Source organism: Stylophora pistillata, unplaced genomic scaffold, assembly GCF_964205215.1.
Source record: "Stylophora pistillata unplaced genomic scaffold, jaStyPist1.2 SCAFFOLD_132, whole genome shotgun sequence".
Lineage (NCBI taxonomy): Eukaryota > Metazoa > Cnidaria > Anthozoa > Scleractinia > Pocilloporidae > Stylophora > Stylophora pistillata.
In genome coordinates, this window is record NW_028290810.1 from 105,001 (window position 1) to 120,343 (window position 15,343).

General features: G+C 37.2%; 2 protein-coding genes and 1 long non-coding RNA gene across 12 annotated transcripts in view; 1 reads left to right on the plus strand and 2 right to left on the minus strand.

Annotated features, from left to right (window-relative positions):
- LOC148715921 (serine/threonine-protein kinase Nek11-like) overlaps positions 1-2,575 on the minus strand; it is a 13,060-nt gene extending 10,485 nt beyond the window's left edge. For 5 of the 6 annotated variants that reach the window (XM_088746291.1, XM_088746290.1, XM_088746292.1 and 2 more), the window contains exons 1-4: positions 2,451-2,555; positions 1,740-1,801; positions 1,319-1,406; positions 640-720 (exon numbers count right to left, since the gene is read on the minus strand). In XM_088746291.1, the coding sequence (XP_088602417.1) occupies positions 640-720; positions 1,319-1,406; positions 1,740-1,801; positions 2,451-2,540 (321 nt within the window). In that variant the 5' untranslated portion in view covers positions 2,541-2,555. Of the gene's footprint in view, positions 1-639; positions 721-1,318; positions 1,407-1,739; positions 1,802-2,450 lie in introns of all 6 variants that reach the window. The other variant, XM_088746293.1, reaches the window with a different exon arrangement.
- Positions 2,576-4,380: 1,805 nt separating this feature from the next.
- On the minus strand, positions 4,381-6,519 carry LOC148715922 (uncharacterized). Its single transcript, XR_015995761.1, has 2 exons — positions 6,387-6,519; positions 4,381-5,327 (listed from the first exon to the last, which is right to left on the minus strand). It is a non-coding gene; the product is annotated as an uncharacterized LOC148715922 (long non-coding RNA).
- LOC148715923 (uncharacterized) lies at positions 5,245-15,316 on the plus strand. 5 transcript variants are annotated; one of them, XR_015995754.1, is made up of 9 exons: positions 7,678-7,774; positions 8,493-8,843; positions 9,301-9,408; positions 10,270-10,353; positions 11,264-11,515; positions 12,476-12,632; positions 13,110-13,264; positions 13,788-13,968; positions 14,108-15,316. XR_015995754.1 is itself a non-coding variant. In XM_088746287.1 (7 exons), exons 2-7 carry the CDS (start codon positions 5,988-5,990, stop codon positions 10,272-10,274), a joined length of 678 nt encoding a protein of 225 aa, XP_088602413.1. In that variant the 5' UTR covers positions 5,245-5,365; positions 5,895-5,987; the 3' UTR covers positions 10,275-10,550. The 5 variants fall into 5 exon arrangements, 3 of the variants coding, with proteins under 3 accessions (XP_088602413.1, XP_088602410.1, XP_088602411.1); XR_015995755.1 differs by lacking the exons at positions 7,678-7,774; positions 12,476-12,632; positions 13,110-13,264; positions 13,788-13,968; positions 14,108-15,316 and adding exons at positions 5,245-5,365; positions 5,895-6,008; positions 6,373-6,590; positions 7,209-7,313 and having other exon boundaries at positions 8,623-8,843; positions 11,264-11,318; XM_088746287.1 differs by lacking the exons at positions 7,678-7,774; positions 11,264-11,515; positions 12,476-12,632; ... (1 more) ...; positions 13,788-13,968; positions 14,108-15,316 and adding exons at positions 5,245-5,365; positions 5,895-6,008; positions 6,373-6,590; positions 7,209-7,313 and having other exon boundaries at positions 8,623-8,843; positions 10,270-10,550.
- Positions 15,317-15,343: the final 27 nt, after the last annotated feature.

Sequence of the window (15,343 nt, forward strand, 5' to 3'; positions counted from 1 at the left end):
ATTATCAGTTTCCACATGAAGACATTTTACATAGACACATGAATTTCTGTGAAACAATTCATGTACCATAACAAAACAAAACAAAAACAAAAAAATCTGCTGGCAAACCTCTTGCAAAGACCAAGAGGTTTACCTTAGTTTATAGATCATGCCCGCAGACGCATTTTTCCTTAACTAAGGTAAAGAGATGTAAACCCAAAGTTTGGTTTCATTACTCAAACTGGAATTTTGGGTTATAATTACAATAGTAAAAATGAATTGACAGAAAATGATTTACATACAATTTGATGAGACATGGGACAATTTTTAGGGGATGAGATAACATTCAAAATTCATGCAACAATTTTAAAAGCACAAATTATCAGAACACCTTTCCATTTTATCTATCTGAATACTTTCTATATTTATCTAGTAGTTTGCTGCTACATGTACATGACAAATGTCAGTTGCTGTGTGCTTTTCAATGTGTAAATATTGAGTTATGAATTAAATTGAGGCGGTGAGAGAACAAAAGAACAAAGAAGATGATCTAGCAGTCACCATATCATGATATGCTACGTAACATCACATGTGTATCACCAAATTAAAAACAGACTTTAAATCAAGACAGATATATTTGACATAAACATTCAAACTCACCTCACAATATTCTGTAACAATGCAGAAGAACTCTCCATCCATGAAACTATCCAAGAACTTGTCAATGTTAGGATGATTTAGCTAAAAAAAGGTGAAAAATTCAATCTGGCACTTGTTGTTACAAAGACAGTGGGAATTGAGAGCACTCTCCCAAACAGCTATGCTACAATACTTGTAGGGAATATCACAAGTTACATCAAATTTTTTTTTTACTATTTCTATGTCCACAATTCATCTAGCCTGCTTGCAGGCCGTAGTTGGTGTGTGCATGCAAGATTCAAGGAGGCAAATATATTTGGTTGCCATAATGGATGGGTGGAATTGATCTGGGAGGAGTGACAAACCAAAAGGGAGGAAAGAGGAGAAGAAAAACCAGAAACCCCCCCCACCTTGCCTCTCACTTTATCACTTGTCCGAGATCTTCCACCCGTCCAATATAGTGACCAAATGTATTCACCATGTTGAATCTCCCACATACCAACTTTCCCCTATGAGCAGTGTACAATTCATCATTTCTAGGCAACCTCAGAAAGTCTCAGTTATTTCAGTTAAAGTAAAAAAATACTGGATGTTCATTTGACAAATTTAAGTTTTTTAAGTTCAGGGTATATGTTGCTTGTTGTACATTATGCTCTCTTGCATATCTGTCGATTAATACGAGCTAAATTTGTAAACCTACATTGGATAACAATCTAGCTTCTCTCAATATGGCATCTACTGTTTCATCTGGCTGTAGCTCCCCCACAAATATCTCCTTCAAAACCTTCCTAAATGAATTAAGAAGATAAATTGTGTGTCAGTGATAAAAACTTTTTTACAGATCTGCTGCTGAAGAAGTTTGTTGAATAATGAATTTCTGATTCCTGTTTCAAGGTTGTTTTAGTGAACTCTACAGTTACATTACATAAATTCAGGTTTTTTTTTTCCATGGCATGGACAAATAAGCTTAATTGCTACTTGATTGTCCATTTGTTGAGTGATCTTGTTCCATACTAATAGCAGAGTTGAATCAGGGAGAATTTTCTTACAACAGCCCTTTGTTCCATTAAAGCAAGAAGAGAAGATTCATATGGTAATTTTTTAGTTAGAAACGATCTTACCCTGACAGACACGTCCTCGTTCTATCCACTACCAAGGTTAATCTGATACCTGTGGCTTTCCTCTAGACTCCAGTGTGTAAGCACAAATACAATCAAAATGCACCTCACTTTGTTCTCATAAAAGTTTGATGTGCATAAAAGCTTAAGCTTTTATCGTTTTCGACTTGCAAGTAGTAAGTAGCGATATGATTTTAGCTGGGTATATCCTATTTATTCTCTAATTCATTAGTTATCTTACTTAATTATTTAGACACGACCCCACAAGCGAAGTGTCGTTTTTAATACTTATCGTGTATAAATAAAGATTATTGATTGATGGATTGAGCGCAAGAGGTCACCTTCTCAAATATTTGTTGCAGCGAGTTCTTCATAAATCAATAAAGTGTTCACTTGCGTTATACATCTACACACACAGTTTTAGTTTCAATAGGAACTGAACATTTTGCTCTTTCCCACTGTTACGCATAAACAGGGGAACAATGGTATCGACATTCTACAAAGAAGAACCACCAAAATCATACAGTGATATTGGTCAATAAAGGTGCTGTAAACAAAAAAATTAATGATATCACACAAATGATAACCCTACGGCAGCCGGTGGAAGTTTTACCGCCCAGATAAGTCCGCCTGTTGCATACTTTTCGGACAGTTTTTTTTTTTTTTTTTACATCTACTACGCTATGGAAGTGAATGTATGTTACTCTTTCTCACCGGATGTGTGGAAGAGTTGACTGACAAACGAAGATAATTTTGATTCCAAACAGCCAGTTTTGGGTTAGTAGTCCATGTATGGGAATACATGGGAATACATTGGAATACATTGGAATACATTGGAATACATTGGAATACATTGGAATACATTGGAATACATTGCAAATATATACCGAGCTCAGGACATTTTACGGGGTCATACATGGACTCCTAACCGGTGAAAAAGAAGGCGCCATTTTTGATTTGATTAGTGGTGTTTCACCAATACTAGCGGGAACTCACGACTAAAGTTTCCGTGAGGACCTTCTTCAAGAGCCATTACGATGAAAAACCTGTGATGGAACGGACCTCTTGGATACATGGAGGGGGAAAGAATTCTGAAGGCGCTTCTGAATGGTGAAACAAACGATTTGTTTGAAGACACCAAGGTCCGTCTTCGCAAATATAGTTTTGCAATTATGTTTCCTTAAAGCAAGCTTATGATAGCTTTTAAAGTTTTGTGCAGTTTTATGATTATCATCAAGCTACAGGGAAACGATGTTGACTTTCCATCGATTGAATTTTAGTAAATGTGGAATACCATTCTTCTGAAAAATAATTGCGCACGATCGATGGAAAGGGTATTCGTTTGCCTTCATCGACGGGAGAATGTTTTACCCATGTAATACACTTGTTTTGCATACTGAACTTTACACATTTCCAAAGATACTGACAATAAGTAGAATTAATTCAACAATTAAGAGCTTCTTTCATCGGTGATCATTTCCGTTGGTGATCAATTCCGTTATTCTCATGTTCTCAAATTATGTGTGTTTTGGGGGTGACATTGTAAGGAGAAATGAGATGCTAGTCACCCCCAAGTCAAAGGGTTAAAAAAGGCGAAATCTGTTTAATATTTTTGTGAGTACATGAAACAACATTTTGAAAGATGGCATGATTATGTTTATGAAGCAATTCTCTAATTTTCTTTTAGACTATCTTTCTCCGCTACGATCACCCTTGAATGCCAAAAATGGCAGCAAGTTGGGTTGCAAAGTTGCAGAAGAATCTGTGTCAAAATACACATTGTTTTCAACCAAGTTTCTGAGATGGGCTATTGAGACTTTGAAAAAAGTCAAAGCAAAAGGGAAGCACCTTGATGAAATCACAAACTCCTCAAATTTAGGTAAGTGAGAGCTGCAAAATAAGTGTACAGAGTTTTCAAAAAGGATTGGCTATTAGCCAGTATATGGTTAGTTGCATGCATTCTGGGATCTTGGGGCATGCTGCCCACAAAGTATTGTTTCTGGGAGAGGGGATGGCACAGGGGTGAGAGGACTCACCCCCCCCCCTCCATGTTGTGATGCAGGTTCAATTCCTGGACTTGGCATGAGATGTGGGTTGACTCAGTTTTTGGTTCTTGTCCTCACTCCAGGAGTATTTTCTCCAGGTCTTCCTGTTTTCCTCTCTGTAAAAATCTGCAAAAAATGTTTTTTCTTTCTTTTCTTCTATTTACCTCCCTGTCATGGGGAGCATCGCATATGGTCTTAGGCAATAAAGACCCAGTTACCCCCAATTGAGTTGGTTTGTACTTAATCTATTTAAAATGTATGGGCTCTAAAATTCTATCTCATGCATTTGTTTGGAAGTATATGCAAAGTGATATGATAGTTGGTTGGCTAGGTAAACATGAGCTAGGTAGAGATTGAATGGGTGCTCAACCAGCATGAAAATGTAATTTAACCTTAAATATTTTTGTGGATGTTTATGCGAAAATGGCCTTCAAGGAAGTTGTTTGTTCAGGAAATTTGTTGTTTTTTCACAACTCAAAATCAAGGTAGTTTTTTTCATGTTCTAAAATGGTGGCCAGTACTTAAGGAGAACCCTGAATGTTTATGACTTTTTTTGTCCCTTCCTCTCCAAGCATCTGAATATAAAAAAGAGACTTGAAGAAACCTCAGAATTTTTTTTATTTCTTATCTTTGATAATCAATCTCAAAATGACTTTTGTCTCCTACACGAAATATAGTTTCTAGTTGTGTGATAGTGGGAAACAATACACCTGTATACCTTCTTAGAACACCCCAGATCATTTTGGTGAACCGACAATACTGACTTTAGTAGTAGTAAAATAGTAATGAACAACTTCCTTAAAATGGTTGAAAAATGTTAATTTTGTTTGTAAGAGTTCATACTTATCCTTCATTAGAAGTAATGTGAAAATTAAAATGATTACTGACTAATATACAATTCTATGGATTTTTGTTTAGTGAGTATGTTGCTCAGCGACACATTATCTATTCAGAATGGTAAATATCTCAAGTTTATTCCTTCACTGACCAACTTGGCAAGACAATTTATTTGATTATTGTTCAGCTCATATCTAAGGGTCAGATTGACCAGGCTTTTTGTCATGCTAATGACTTGCTCAAGTTCATTCAAGTGGTCAAGTCCTGGAAAAACTATGATGGTGGAAAAATGGAGAAGGGGCTCTCTTCACTCTCTCTTCGAATAAATGGATGGTCTCCATTGTCAAATAGAACTCCTTATCTTGTGGAAGGAAAGTATTCTACTGTTTGTTACTAGTCAGTTTGTGAGAGGTGATGGGTGAAGTACAACTGTATGTTGTCATTCAAAGTGCAGTTTTTGATTCACAGTTTTGTTTTCTTCACAGAATTCACATTCTGAGAGAATGTGTTACAGTTGCACAGCAAGCAAGCAAGGTTATTCACGATGCTCTTGAAGACCCTGATATTCCTTTATCTCTTAATGAGCTGTGATGGCTGGGTAGTACTGTTTACAATGTAGGCTGTGTGTCCTATCAAAGCGACTGTTTTACTGATGGAGTGCCATTGCTGGCTCTTGCCTGTGATGAGTTAAAAATCTGTAGCTTTGGAGCTGAAACAGAAGAGAAAATCATTGTCCAAGCTGAAGAGGTAAAGTCTGTTCAATTGATGAAGGTACTATAATTTAAAGTTTATTGAAATAATTAATAGTTCAGTTGAACTATGGTTTGACCCTATACATGAGAGTTTTCCTCGCTGAAAATGTTACATTCAAGTATTGTTTCAAGACTGTCTTATGGGAAGCAGGTGTTCTAAGCTAGAACAAGGTCCTTTCATACAGTCAACAACTGCCAGAATTCGACAAATTTCTTAATTACTGGTAGCTAAACACATGTAGAAGTAAAGAACAACCCAGCACAGGAGTATAAAGGGGTTTTGGAAGACTTTAAGGGAAACTTTGACAAAGAGTTTTGTGCTGAACTTTTCAACTTACTAGCCAAGTGGCCAGTGACATCTTAGATGTTACAGCAATTTTAGTTTGTTTACTAGCCAAACTGGCTGTTGGAAATCAGAAACCACTAGCCAAAACTGAATTTCCACTAGTCTGTGGCTAGTTGGCTACCATTAGTGTGGAGCGCTAGAGGGGAGTAACCTTTTCATGAACTGGTATTCTTTCTAGGGGGAATCACCAACACTCCTAATCAGTTCATGATTCTGAAACTGAAATAAGCTGTGACAAGATAGGCCTTCTAGCTCATGAGGTCAATTTGCTATGGCTACAAACATGAAACAGGTTTGCGATGAACCAAATAGGAACAAGGGTGGGTAAGAGGGGAAAACTTATTACTCTTTCACTCCCAAGATTTCATTCATAATTCTCCTTAGTGTCTGCTTCACAATTTCTATGATCTAAGTTTGGAGAATTTGGTATTAGCTTAACTTATAATCCCTTTATCAATTGGTATTTGTCTTTATTCTCATTACTTGTCTGTTTGATATAGTGTTGATACAGTAAGGAGAAATTCTGTCTTGGTCACTCATGGGAGTTAAAGGGTGAATGTAGAATAAGTTGCTGATCACAAATCTAATTTTGGCTAACAATGACATGGTGAGTTTTGAAAATGTTTATTTGGCAATGTTTGAAAAATACTTTTCAGGTGAAGCTACTCACAAAGTATGCCTTGCTAGTTGACTGTCAAAGAAGAGCTGGAAGAATCAGGGATGCACTAAAGACTGCTTCAACTGTGGTCCTGGTAGCACTGAAAACAGCCTCTGATGCCCACACCCTAAAACAGCCAGTCAGACAATGGGTCTCAGTGAAACATGAGCTGGTGAAGGATCTACAGGAGGGAGAAAAACAGTCTGAGAGATGCAGGTTTGCAATAGAGTTCAAAATAAATATTAGTATTTTGATGTCGATTAACTTAAAGCTTATGAGTTTTAAGCAGATGTCAGATCATAATGTGTAAAAAAAAGGTTACAAGAACTCCAGAAAATTGGTTTTAATTTGTTTAAACTTGATCAAATACATGCATGTTGTTTTCATAATCAAACAGAACATACATACATGCAGCAAATATAAAGATTATTCCATGGGAAGTGCCCTCAAACGATTTCTATTCACAAGTTGCGATGCATCAGAAAAGGGAGGAGTGAGTTTTTTATGCATTGCAGCAAGTGAATAAAAATTATTCAAGCACTATCATAACATAACCGTTGAAATGTGGCAGATTCCTCACCTCAATACACCAAAATCCTAGTTTTTGGCTCGTTCAAGGCTTCAAAAGGATCAGATAAAATTAATTTAAAGAGGGAAGAAAAAAATGGGGGGAATTCTAATATTTTTAAGGTTGACTCTGGAGAGATAAGGCATAGTGATAAAAAAAGACAAAATGATATAATCATTATGGTGTTGAAGAATTACATAATTAAAGTAAGATTGAGTAAATTGGAAACTGTCTGAAGAAATTTCTTGGTTCTTTTTTCTTCTCAGAACCCTATGCAGTGCATTTGCAGAGCAAGAAGATGCAAAAGATGTAGAAGGAAGCCAGCTCTGTTTTGTTTTGCAGGAAGAGCTTGCTTGTTACAAGACCAAAAGGTAACAAAATACTTTCTTTTACATTCTGACTTCTTATGGTTTCCCCTTTCATAAGTGAAGTACAACTGTACCTGCCAAAATGTTTCATTGAATTGTTCCAAACTTTTTCAGCTATGACACAGCAGTAGGGCAAATTGCTGTAGTTCATATATTTTGAACTGCGGTATGAGATACGTATGATGCACGATCCTCGCAGTAGATAGCGCTATTTAAGCAATAGCGCTATCTACTGTGAGGATTGTGCATCATGCGTATCTAATACCGCAGTTCAAAATATATGAACTTCATATATTTCATTGTATACTTACAATTGTTCACCGCCTTTGAGCCACCTCACTTGAAATTTCAGCCAGTAGCCTAACTTCTTAGCTACCAGCCTGAAAGGCCTAGTGCTGTTGGACAGGATGTTAGTCAATGGCAGGCAGGGCTCCAATTTAATTTTTGGATCACTAACCCTTCGGGTTAGTAGACATCTTTTTTACTAACCAAATAATAAAGTTTGGTATCCAAGCTCACAAGTTACGATATCTCAAATACTGAACATTTTGATAATAACAACTAGGACAAATTAAAGAGTAGCTGAAATTGCATAGTGACCTCAAAAACGTAGACAATTATCCACCTACCGGTATTTTATTTCCCTCTTGTTTACCATGATTAGTCAAGAACAGTACATCTACAGCATTCTCTAAAAAGAGTTAAAGTTGACTTAACAACTTGAGTATTCTAAGTATTCCTCTGAGAGTCGGGCCTACGTGCTCTTTGCCCTGAGGTCTACTGATGTTTAAATATGTTAGAAAATTTTACTCACCATGTCGGGTTAGTTGGACAAATTTTTAGTAACCAAACGTTGAAAATTACTAACCATTGGTTAATGGGTTACCATTAATTTCGAGCCCTTGCTTGTAAATCCACAGCATTTAAGTTGCTATTACCAATCCATACTCATGGTTGGAAAGGGTCAGTATGAAACTAGAGTGGGTTGCCTGAGAACAAAACACAGTGGTCTTGGTTAGGACTCCAAAACAGTCCTCTTAAATTGGAGTTCAGCATGGTAACCATGGATTGACCAAGTCTCCTATTAATTGTGAAGAATTTTTATCATCTTCTTATTGAAAGGACAAAGTTGGTCATTCAAACTGTCAGTTACTTTTATTAAAATGAATCTTTACTCAGCAGACACCTTGATGGGCAGGGACAAAAAAAATTGATCCCTTTCAAGTACATCAAATCTGCATCAAAAGAAACCTAGACCTGCGATGAGCAGACACTGCAGGGCTCGACACTAATAGTAGCTGAGTTTCTTTAGATCTGCACCGCAGTACTGTCAAGAAGCTGGGGAGACTCTAGAGCAGTTATTGGACTCAACAGATAGTCAGGATGAGGAGAAAAACATGCATTCACGTTTGCTGGATAGACTTGGTGCTGCATATTTATGGCAGGCTTTGCTTGAGCACAAAGATGCAGTAAATGAGAGAGCACCTTCAGCAAGGCCAGAGCTTTCTGACAGTTATGAAGGAGAAGAGGAAAGTACTGGAAACTTTTTTGATTAAGATCTGATCTGACAATTTGATGACCCACCCAGGTCTCAAATTTGGATTTCTTGAGGTCGTGCTGGCTGCAGGCTATCTGTTAGGCCACTGAGTGTGCCTCCAACAAAGAGACGCACTGGGGCAAGAAGTTGATTTCAGTTAATTTGAAGTCTAGAGTGAACATTACTTATACAGATTTTATATTGTTCCTTGTTCAACACATTTTCAGGAACAAATTGTTGTCTTTGATGAAATGTCATGTGCCTGTTTTACAATAGACATGAATTTTGTAGTCAGTTTTTCTACAACAACAACATACTGTACCTGTACGTGTACATGGAGGATCGTGCAGAAGGGAAAGGGGCCCTGACATTGCACCTCCGGTGCATCCCCAAAAGCACCTCATTCCCTCAAAATATCAGACTGTCAAATGAAATGTTGGTGTAACTTTTCAGATAGAAGATATCTGCCTGGAGCAACCATTTATGGAATCACTTTGTGCAGCTTTGGAAATGTGGACGTCACTAAGGACCAAATCACTGCAACAAGACACCAGTGGAAAGGTAAATGTTTCCTGGAAAAAGCATTTTAGGGCTATGTAATATATTTTTTTACTTTAATTTCCAAAACATTAATATTTTTTCACTGGCAGTGAGAATTCTTTATTTGAAAACAAGTGAAACTGTAAAATTCCAAGAACAGTTTTCTTTCATGGGGAATTTGTTGTGAGAACTAAATAGGTATCAGCTTTTGATACTTTCAGACGTTTTACGATAGGTACTTAAACAATTTGAAAGATGTGCCATTAAAGATTTATGGATTACTAAAATTTAAATGCTGTGCTAAGTCTGCACTCAAACAGAGTGCCCACCCAGCCCGAGGTTATCCTGGTTTCCATTGAATTCACCCTTTAAATCCCAAGACCTAATCACTAATTCTCCCCTCTAGCTGCTACACATTTCCTTGTAAATAAGTTATAAGAATTTGGTGTTAGATCAAGAGAACAACTTCTACATGATAAGTTCAAGTATTCTCATTACCTGTTGAATCATGTATGGGCTTTAAAGGGAGAAGATACATGTTTAAATCATTTCTGGGAGTTAAAGGGCTAAGCAACTAGGCGTATTACTACTCCCCCAAGATGGGATGCTAGTCCATTGCAAGGTTATCCCCTTCCCCCAGCATTTTATCACTTGGCAGGCTTTTTATCTGTACTCCTGGTTACAGAGAGGCACGTGATAGAAAAGAAAGCTGTGTTTTGCCCAAGTGGACACAGCAAAATGACCCAGCCAGTTCTCAAACCCAGACCTCTTGACCCGCAGTGCAGCATACTAACCATTGGGTTACTGCATCTCCCACTGTATACAATACATTTAATCTTGCATGAATGTTATTCTCACTGAATTTTTTTTTTTATGTTCTAGGTTGACCTGGACCATCTTATTAATCCTGAAGAGACATATCATTACTTGCTTATCACTGCTGAAATGTTTGGGCTTTTAAAACAGGTGAAACCTGCTACGTACTTTCATTGGTGACGATTTGGATTTCCCACAGGCAATTAACTGTTCATGCAGTCCTGTCACAACATGACCATGGCAATAGAAATGTTAAAAAAAATGTTTCGGTACAAGAAATGACAGCAGTTTTAAGAGATTTAAGTATTTGAAGGAAAAGGCTATCACTCAACAGAAAAGAATGATTTTCTCCAGTCAGGTCTTTTTTATCTCGACTGGTAAATTTTTATACAGTGAGGATCCTTGCCTTTGTTATCAGTGGTGTAATGAATAATGTAGGTTCTGCATTGTTGGAGGTTATTACAAGATAATTTGGTTGTATCAACTGGGTTAATAAATATTAATTGGCCGCAGCAAAGAATTTCTAAAGCTGATATTCCAAGGTTAAGCCCTTTGTCAGAGCAAATGGTGAAGGGTTAATACTTGAAACATCAGCTTCAGAAATTGTTTTCAGCATCCGATTGGCATGTACATTATCAACTCAGCTGATGAAACCAAATTATATGTACTTATAATTCCACCCCCCCCCCCCCCCATCTGCCCCATCTGATGCAGCACAACATATGGGTATCTTCAAAAAATTAAGCATGTGGGAACATCTTCCATTGCACCACTCCCTTCCCAGGATTAACTCTGCTACCCTTAGGCTTAGGCAAGTTAAGCCAATAATTTATATCCGCTTTGCAATACTGAGCGTTTTAAAAATTCTTTTATTAATAGACTTGGTTTTAAGCATAACTTGGCTGTAAGTAATTAATACACATTTTAGCCCATTACACTTTATATGTAACACTTGATATGTATTTTATCAGTGAAACTATTTACTATTTTAATTTACAACAGTTTCCCATCAGAATCTTACCCCCTTTATTCATTCAATGAATGAATTGTTTTCTTGCAGCCCTTAAAAAAAGCTAGTGCTCTTTGCATGGCTGCCAGTATATCCCAATCAGTTGGTACCAAAGATATGCTGGATAATGGATTGTGTGCCCTAAGTGATGCTGTTCACTCATTGTGTGACATTCTGGACTTGTCACATGCTTCAATTATTCTGTCTCATACAAGTAACCTGGTTGATAGATTTGAGCCCTGCAGTACTTCATGGGTTCAGTTCTTGTTGGCCAAGAGTCACTATTTGCTAGTCACAGGAAAGGTATGAAAAATCAAAATCATTATTAACCCTATCACTGCTTTAACTAACTCTACTTACTGTCTGCCAAACACTTCTCGTGATGTAAGTTTGGAAAATTTGGTATTGGATTAACTAAATAATCCTCTACAATTGATTTTTTTCTTTATTCTCCTCACTTGTCTGCTTGACATTGTACTGATGTTGTAAGGAGAATTCCTGTCTTGGTCTCTGACATGGGAGTCAAAGGGTTAAACAAGCATTCATCATGCAGGCATACATGTATACGTGGTACTCTAGCTCCATGTTGGTGATTTTTCTTTGTGCTGAAGAACTTGGAATAGCTTTAGGCAAGGAAACTGTGGGCCAGCTAGCCTCTGAGAGCAGCTGGGAAATCCAATTTGTATAGTAATGACATGATTTTGAGTGCAATTTGGAATAAATAAGCACGAGTAAATTTTCTCAAAGACTAACAAAATTGCATGAGCCCATAGGGTGAGTGCAATTTGTGATCTTTGAAAACATTTACAAGTGATTATTTATTCCAAATTGCACGAGAAAATCATGTGATTATGTATTAATAATATACATGAAAAAATATGAGGTAGCTTCTCATAACTACGCGGAAGAAAAGCGCATGCATCACATGCAAAAATAATTTATTGAAATCCTGCAAGTGACATTGACCTTGACATTGACATTGACCAATTATTCTGACCAATCAGAATGTCTGGTTTGTTTCTTTCTTTGCACTGAATTAACCCTCTTCTGTACTGAATTAACTCTCTTCTGCACTGAATTAACTGAAAACTGCGTTCATCTTAACCAATCAGAACTGAGAAATTTTTTCATGTATATTATACAATATACGGTATAGGAGGAAATACCAATTAAACAGGTCTATAATAGTCAGTACGTGTAAACACGGGATTGTTCAGTTTGTGATGTGTGTGTCAGTCGTGGTTTTCATTGATTAATGTTGAGTATGCGGAAGGGGAGGTCTCCCTGAAGGAAGCACTGCAGAGTGAAGTCTTCACACACAAGAGTTACAAGTCCCACCTGTTGAAAGCCAGATGGAAATCAATTTGCTGTGAATATGCAATGCTCCCACCCACAATCCACAAATTTAAGATAACAGTTGGTAAGTTCACTCTTCTTCTTTGGAAATTCCTCTTTCCAAAACTTAGATCTACTCTTCTCCACAGTTATTCAGTAACTTTTTCATAATGGAAATGGGAATTTAGCAGTGGATATTCCATAAGATGGCTCTTCTTGTCCACTGATACTAGGTCTAATTGGAATTTGGAGTGTTTGTTTTTGGAGACCCCTAGAAAGATCCTTGGAGTAAGGAAAAAAACTAACAACAAACTCAACCCACATGTGACACCAGGTCCAAGAATTGAACTAATGGGAGGCGAGTGACCTCACCACCGCTCAATCCCAGCTCCCCAATATTGATTTTTTATTTCATTGTTTTCATAAACCGTCGCCAAGTGACCTGTGAAAATTTAGGCAGACTTAGTACCAACAAAACAGTCTGTTCAACCAGATAATTTTTGATCAGTGAATCAATTCATGAGTTTATGAGTAATTCCCAGGTGACAGTTATTTTTTTTAGTATTATCATTGTTGAGATCCTCTACTTGGTTCACTGACTCCTGGAATGGGCTATGGATGCACTTCATAAACTAACACAAATGGCTGAAGAAATCTTTGGTTTAGATGCGTTTTGTACTGGCAAACAGATACACAAGCAAAAGGAAAATTTGTTGGGTAAGGTGATTGAGGAATTTTTGTTTCCTTTTATTCTTGACACAATTCTGCAGAGCCCTGCTTGCAAAGTAGTGCCCCTGATTTCTATGAGCTTCTACTAGGGACAATGTGTTCTGATGACTGGGATAATACAGGGGTTTCATTAAGGGCCAGGCACCGGGCAAATTGACCGGTTGTGAGGACGGTTTTGCCCACCTGATTTGACGGTCTGGAGGAAAGTTTATCTTATAAAGAAGTTCAGTTCAAAGAGTTTTGCCCGCCTGTGAAAACCAGTTTCCCTCCTGCAGAAAACATTAATGAAGCCCCTGATAATATATACCTAAATCATGTGGTTGGCAATACCTTGCAATCCTAATTCAGGCTTTGAGATAGAGTTGTGCTTGTAATTGGATGTGTTATTATCCTGATTAAAATATAGAGAAAAGTGCAATCAAACTGGCCTGAAACATGGGAGAGTTTTCTTCTGTTTTATTATTAAACTTTTAATCACATATTTTGGCATCTATTCCTTTTGTTTGTGCAGATTTGCTAGCCACATCAGAAAGTTCTGGCCAAAACCTTTCTAGTTTGTCAATCCTAAATGACTTGCTCTCATCCCTGTTACAAGTTGGTCAGCTGTATGCTCATCAGGGAGCTGTGAGGGAAGCTTTGAGGCAGTTTGTGGATGGTGTTGCACTAGCAAGGCAATTTTGCCTACCATACAGGTGATTTATTAATGTTTAGTAAAAGCTCTGTTAAACTTTTGGACCCACACTAGATCAGAAAGTCAAGGAGCATCAATCCAAAATTTTAGATGAGAGAATTTTGAGGATAATATTAACTGTCCTTGTCTGTTACTCTTAGACATCAAGCTGTTACCAGAACAGGAAAGAGAATAAAGTAAGATCTTAAAAATTGTTTGCTGAACATGAAGTTGTGCTGAAAATGAAGGGTTAATTTCTTTTGTTTTATTCCCCTGATGTGAATTCAACATTGAATTAATCTACTGGTAATTGGTAAATTTGCCTTGTCCAAACCAGCAAAACAGTTATTTTTCAAATTTTTTTCTTTTTTTTTTTTTTTGCAATTACGGCAAATGTATAAACAAATTTCATTTCAACTTCTTATGTCCCCATAGAGCAAGATATCTTAGCTATAGTAAAGATGCCAAAGGGGAATTGTTTACCTCTAAAGATTAATTTGGAACTAGTTTTTAGAAGACTCATCTAGACTACAAAGATAATGGCAAAGTTTACATCCTTTTTGTTAATTTAAGTTGAAGTTTCAACTCAAATTACCGTATTTACCCGTGTATAAGTCGACTCGATGTATAAGTCGACCCCCGAAAATCCTGAGAAATTGCCAATTTTATCGTATATCCTTTGTATAAGTCGACCCTAATTTTTTTTAATTATCAAGTATCTTTTAGGATGAAATGTGAGCGAAAGTCAAGGCTGAGAGAGGAAAAAACAGCAAAGATTCTTCACTTGTTATCGAGCGTGCCGCCATTTTGTTTGCTGAGCAACCTCCCCTGCTTCTCATTCCAGGCACTGGTAACAAGCCACAACAATTTTCCAGCTCTGGCCACTGACAGGTTTTCCCTCGATCAGCACATTTTGACTTCGGCATTTGAGATAGCTTATCAGCATTCTTTCTCCAGTCTCTAACCAGCTTCTCGTTCACATTATACTTCCTGGCGGCCGCACAGTTGTTCGTTTCTTCAGCAAATTTGATGACTAAAAGCTTGTACTTAGCGGAGTATTTCATTCGTTTAGGCATGTTGAGAATCGTTTGAAGAGATATAACTTATAATTGTTGCGAGTTGCTCGTAGTTCTGAAAATTGTTTATAAAGCCGCTCTATTGAATCTGACAACATTAGACCAGAAAGGTGTGATATCACACCTATTGAAAGCAATTGAATGGACTTGTGATATTTTAGCGTCAATAAGCAACGCGTAAACAATCAATTGAAGTTGATTTTTATACCCGGTGTATAAGTCGAGGTCGAATTTTTAGGGTGTAAATTTGGTCAAAAAAGGTCGACTTATACACGGGTAAATACGGTAACCGAATGGAAACTAGGGATGGTTGAGTGGCAA

Excerpts from the sequence above, each read along its gene's own strand:
- LOC148715923 (XM_088746284.1), top strand. The coding sequence starts at position 8,784 with ATGAGAGAGCACCTTCAGCAAGGCCAGAGCTTTCTGACAGTTATGAAG. Across the intron at positions 8,844-9,300 it reads TTATGAAGGAGAAGAGGAAA|ATAGAAGATATCTGCCTGGA; the intron begins GTACTGGAAACT and ends GTAACTTTTCAG. Across the intron at positions 9,409-10,269 it reads AACAAGACACCAGTGGAAAG|GTTGACCTGGACCATCTTAT; the intron begins GTAAATGTTTCC and ends TTTATGTTCTAG.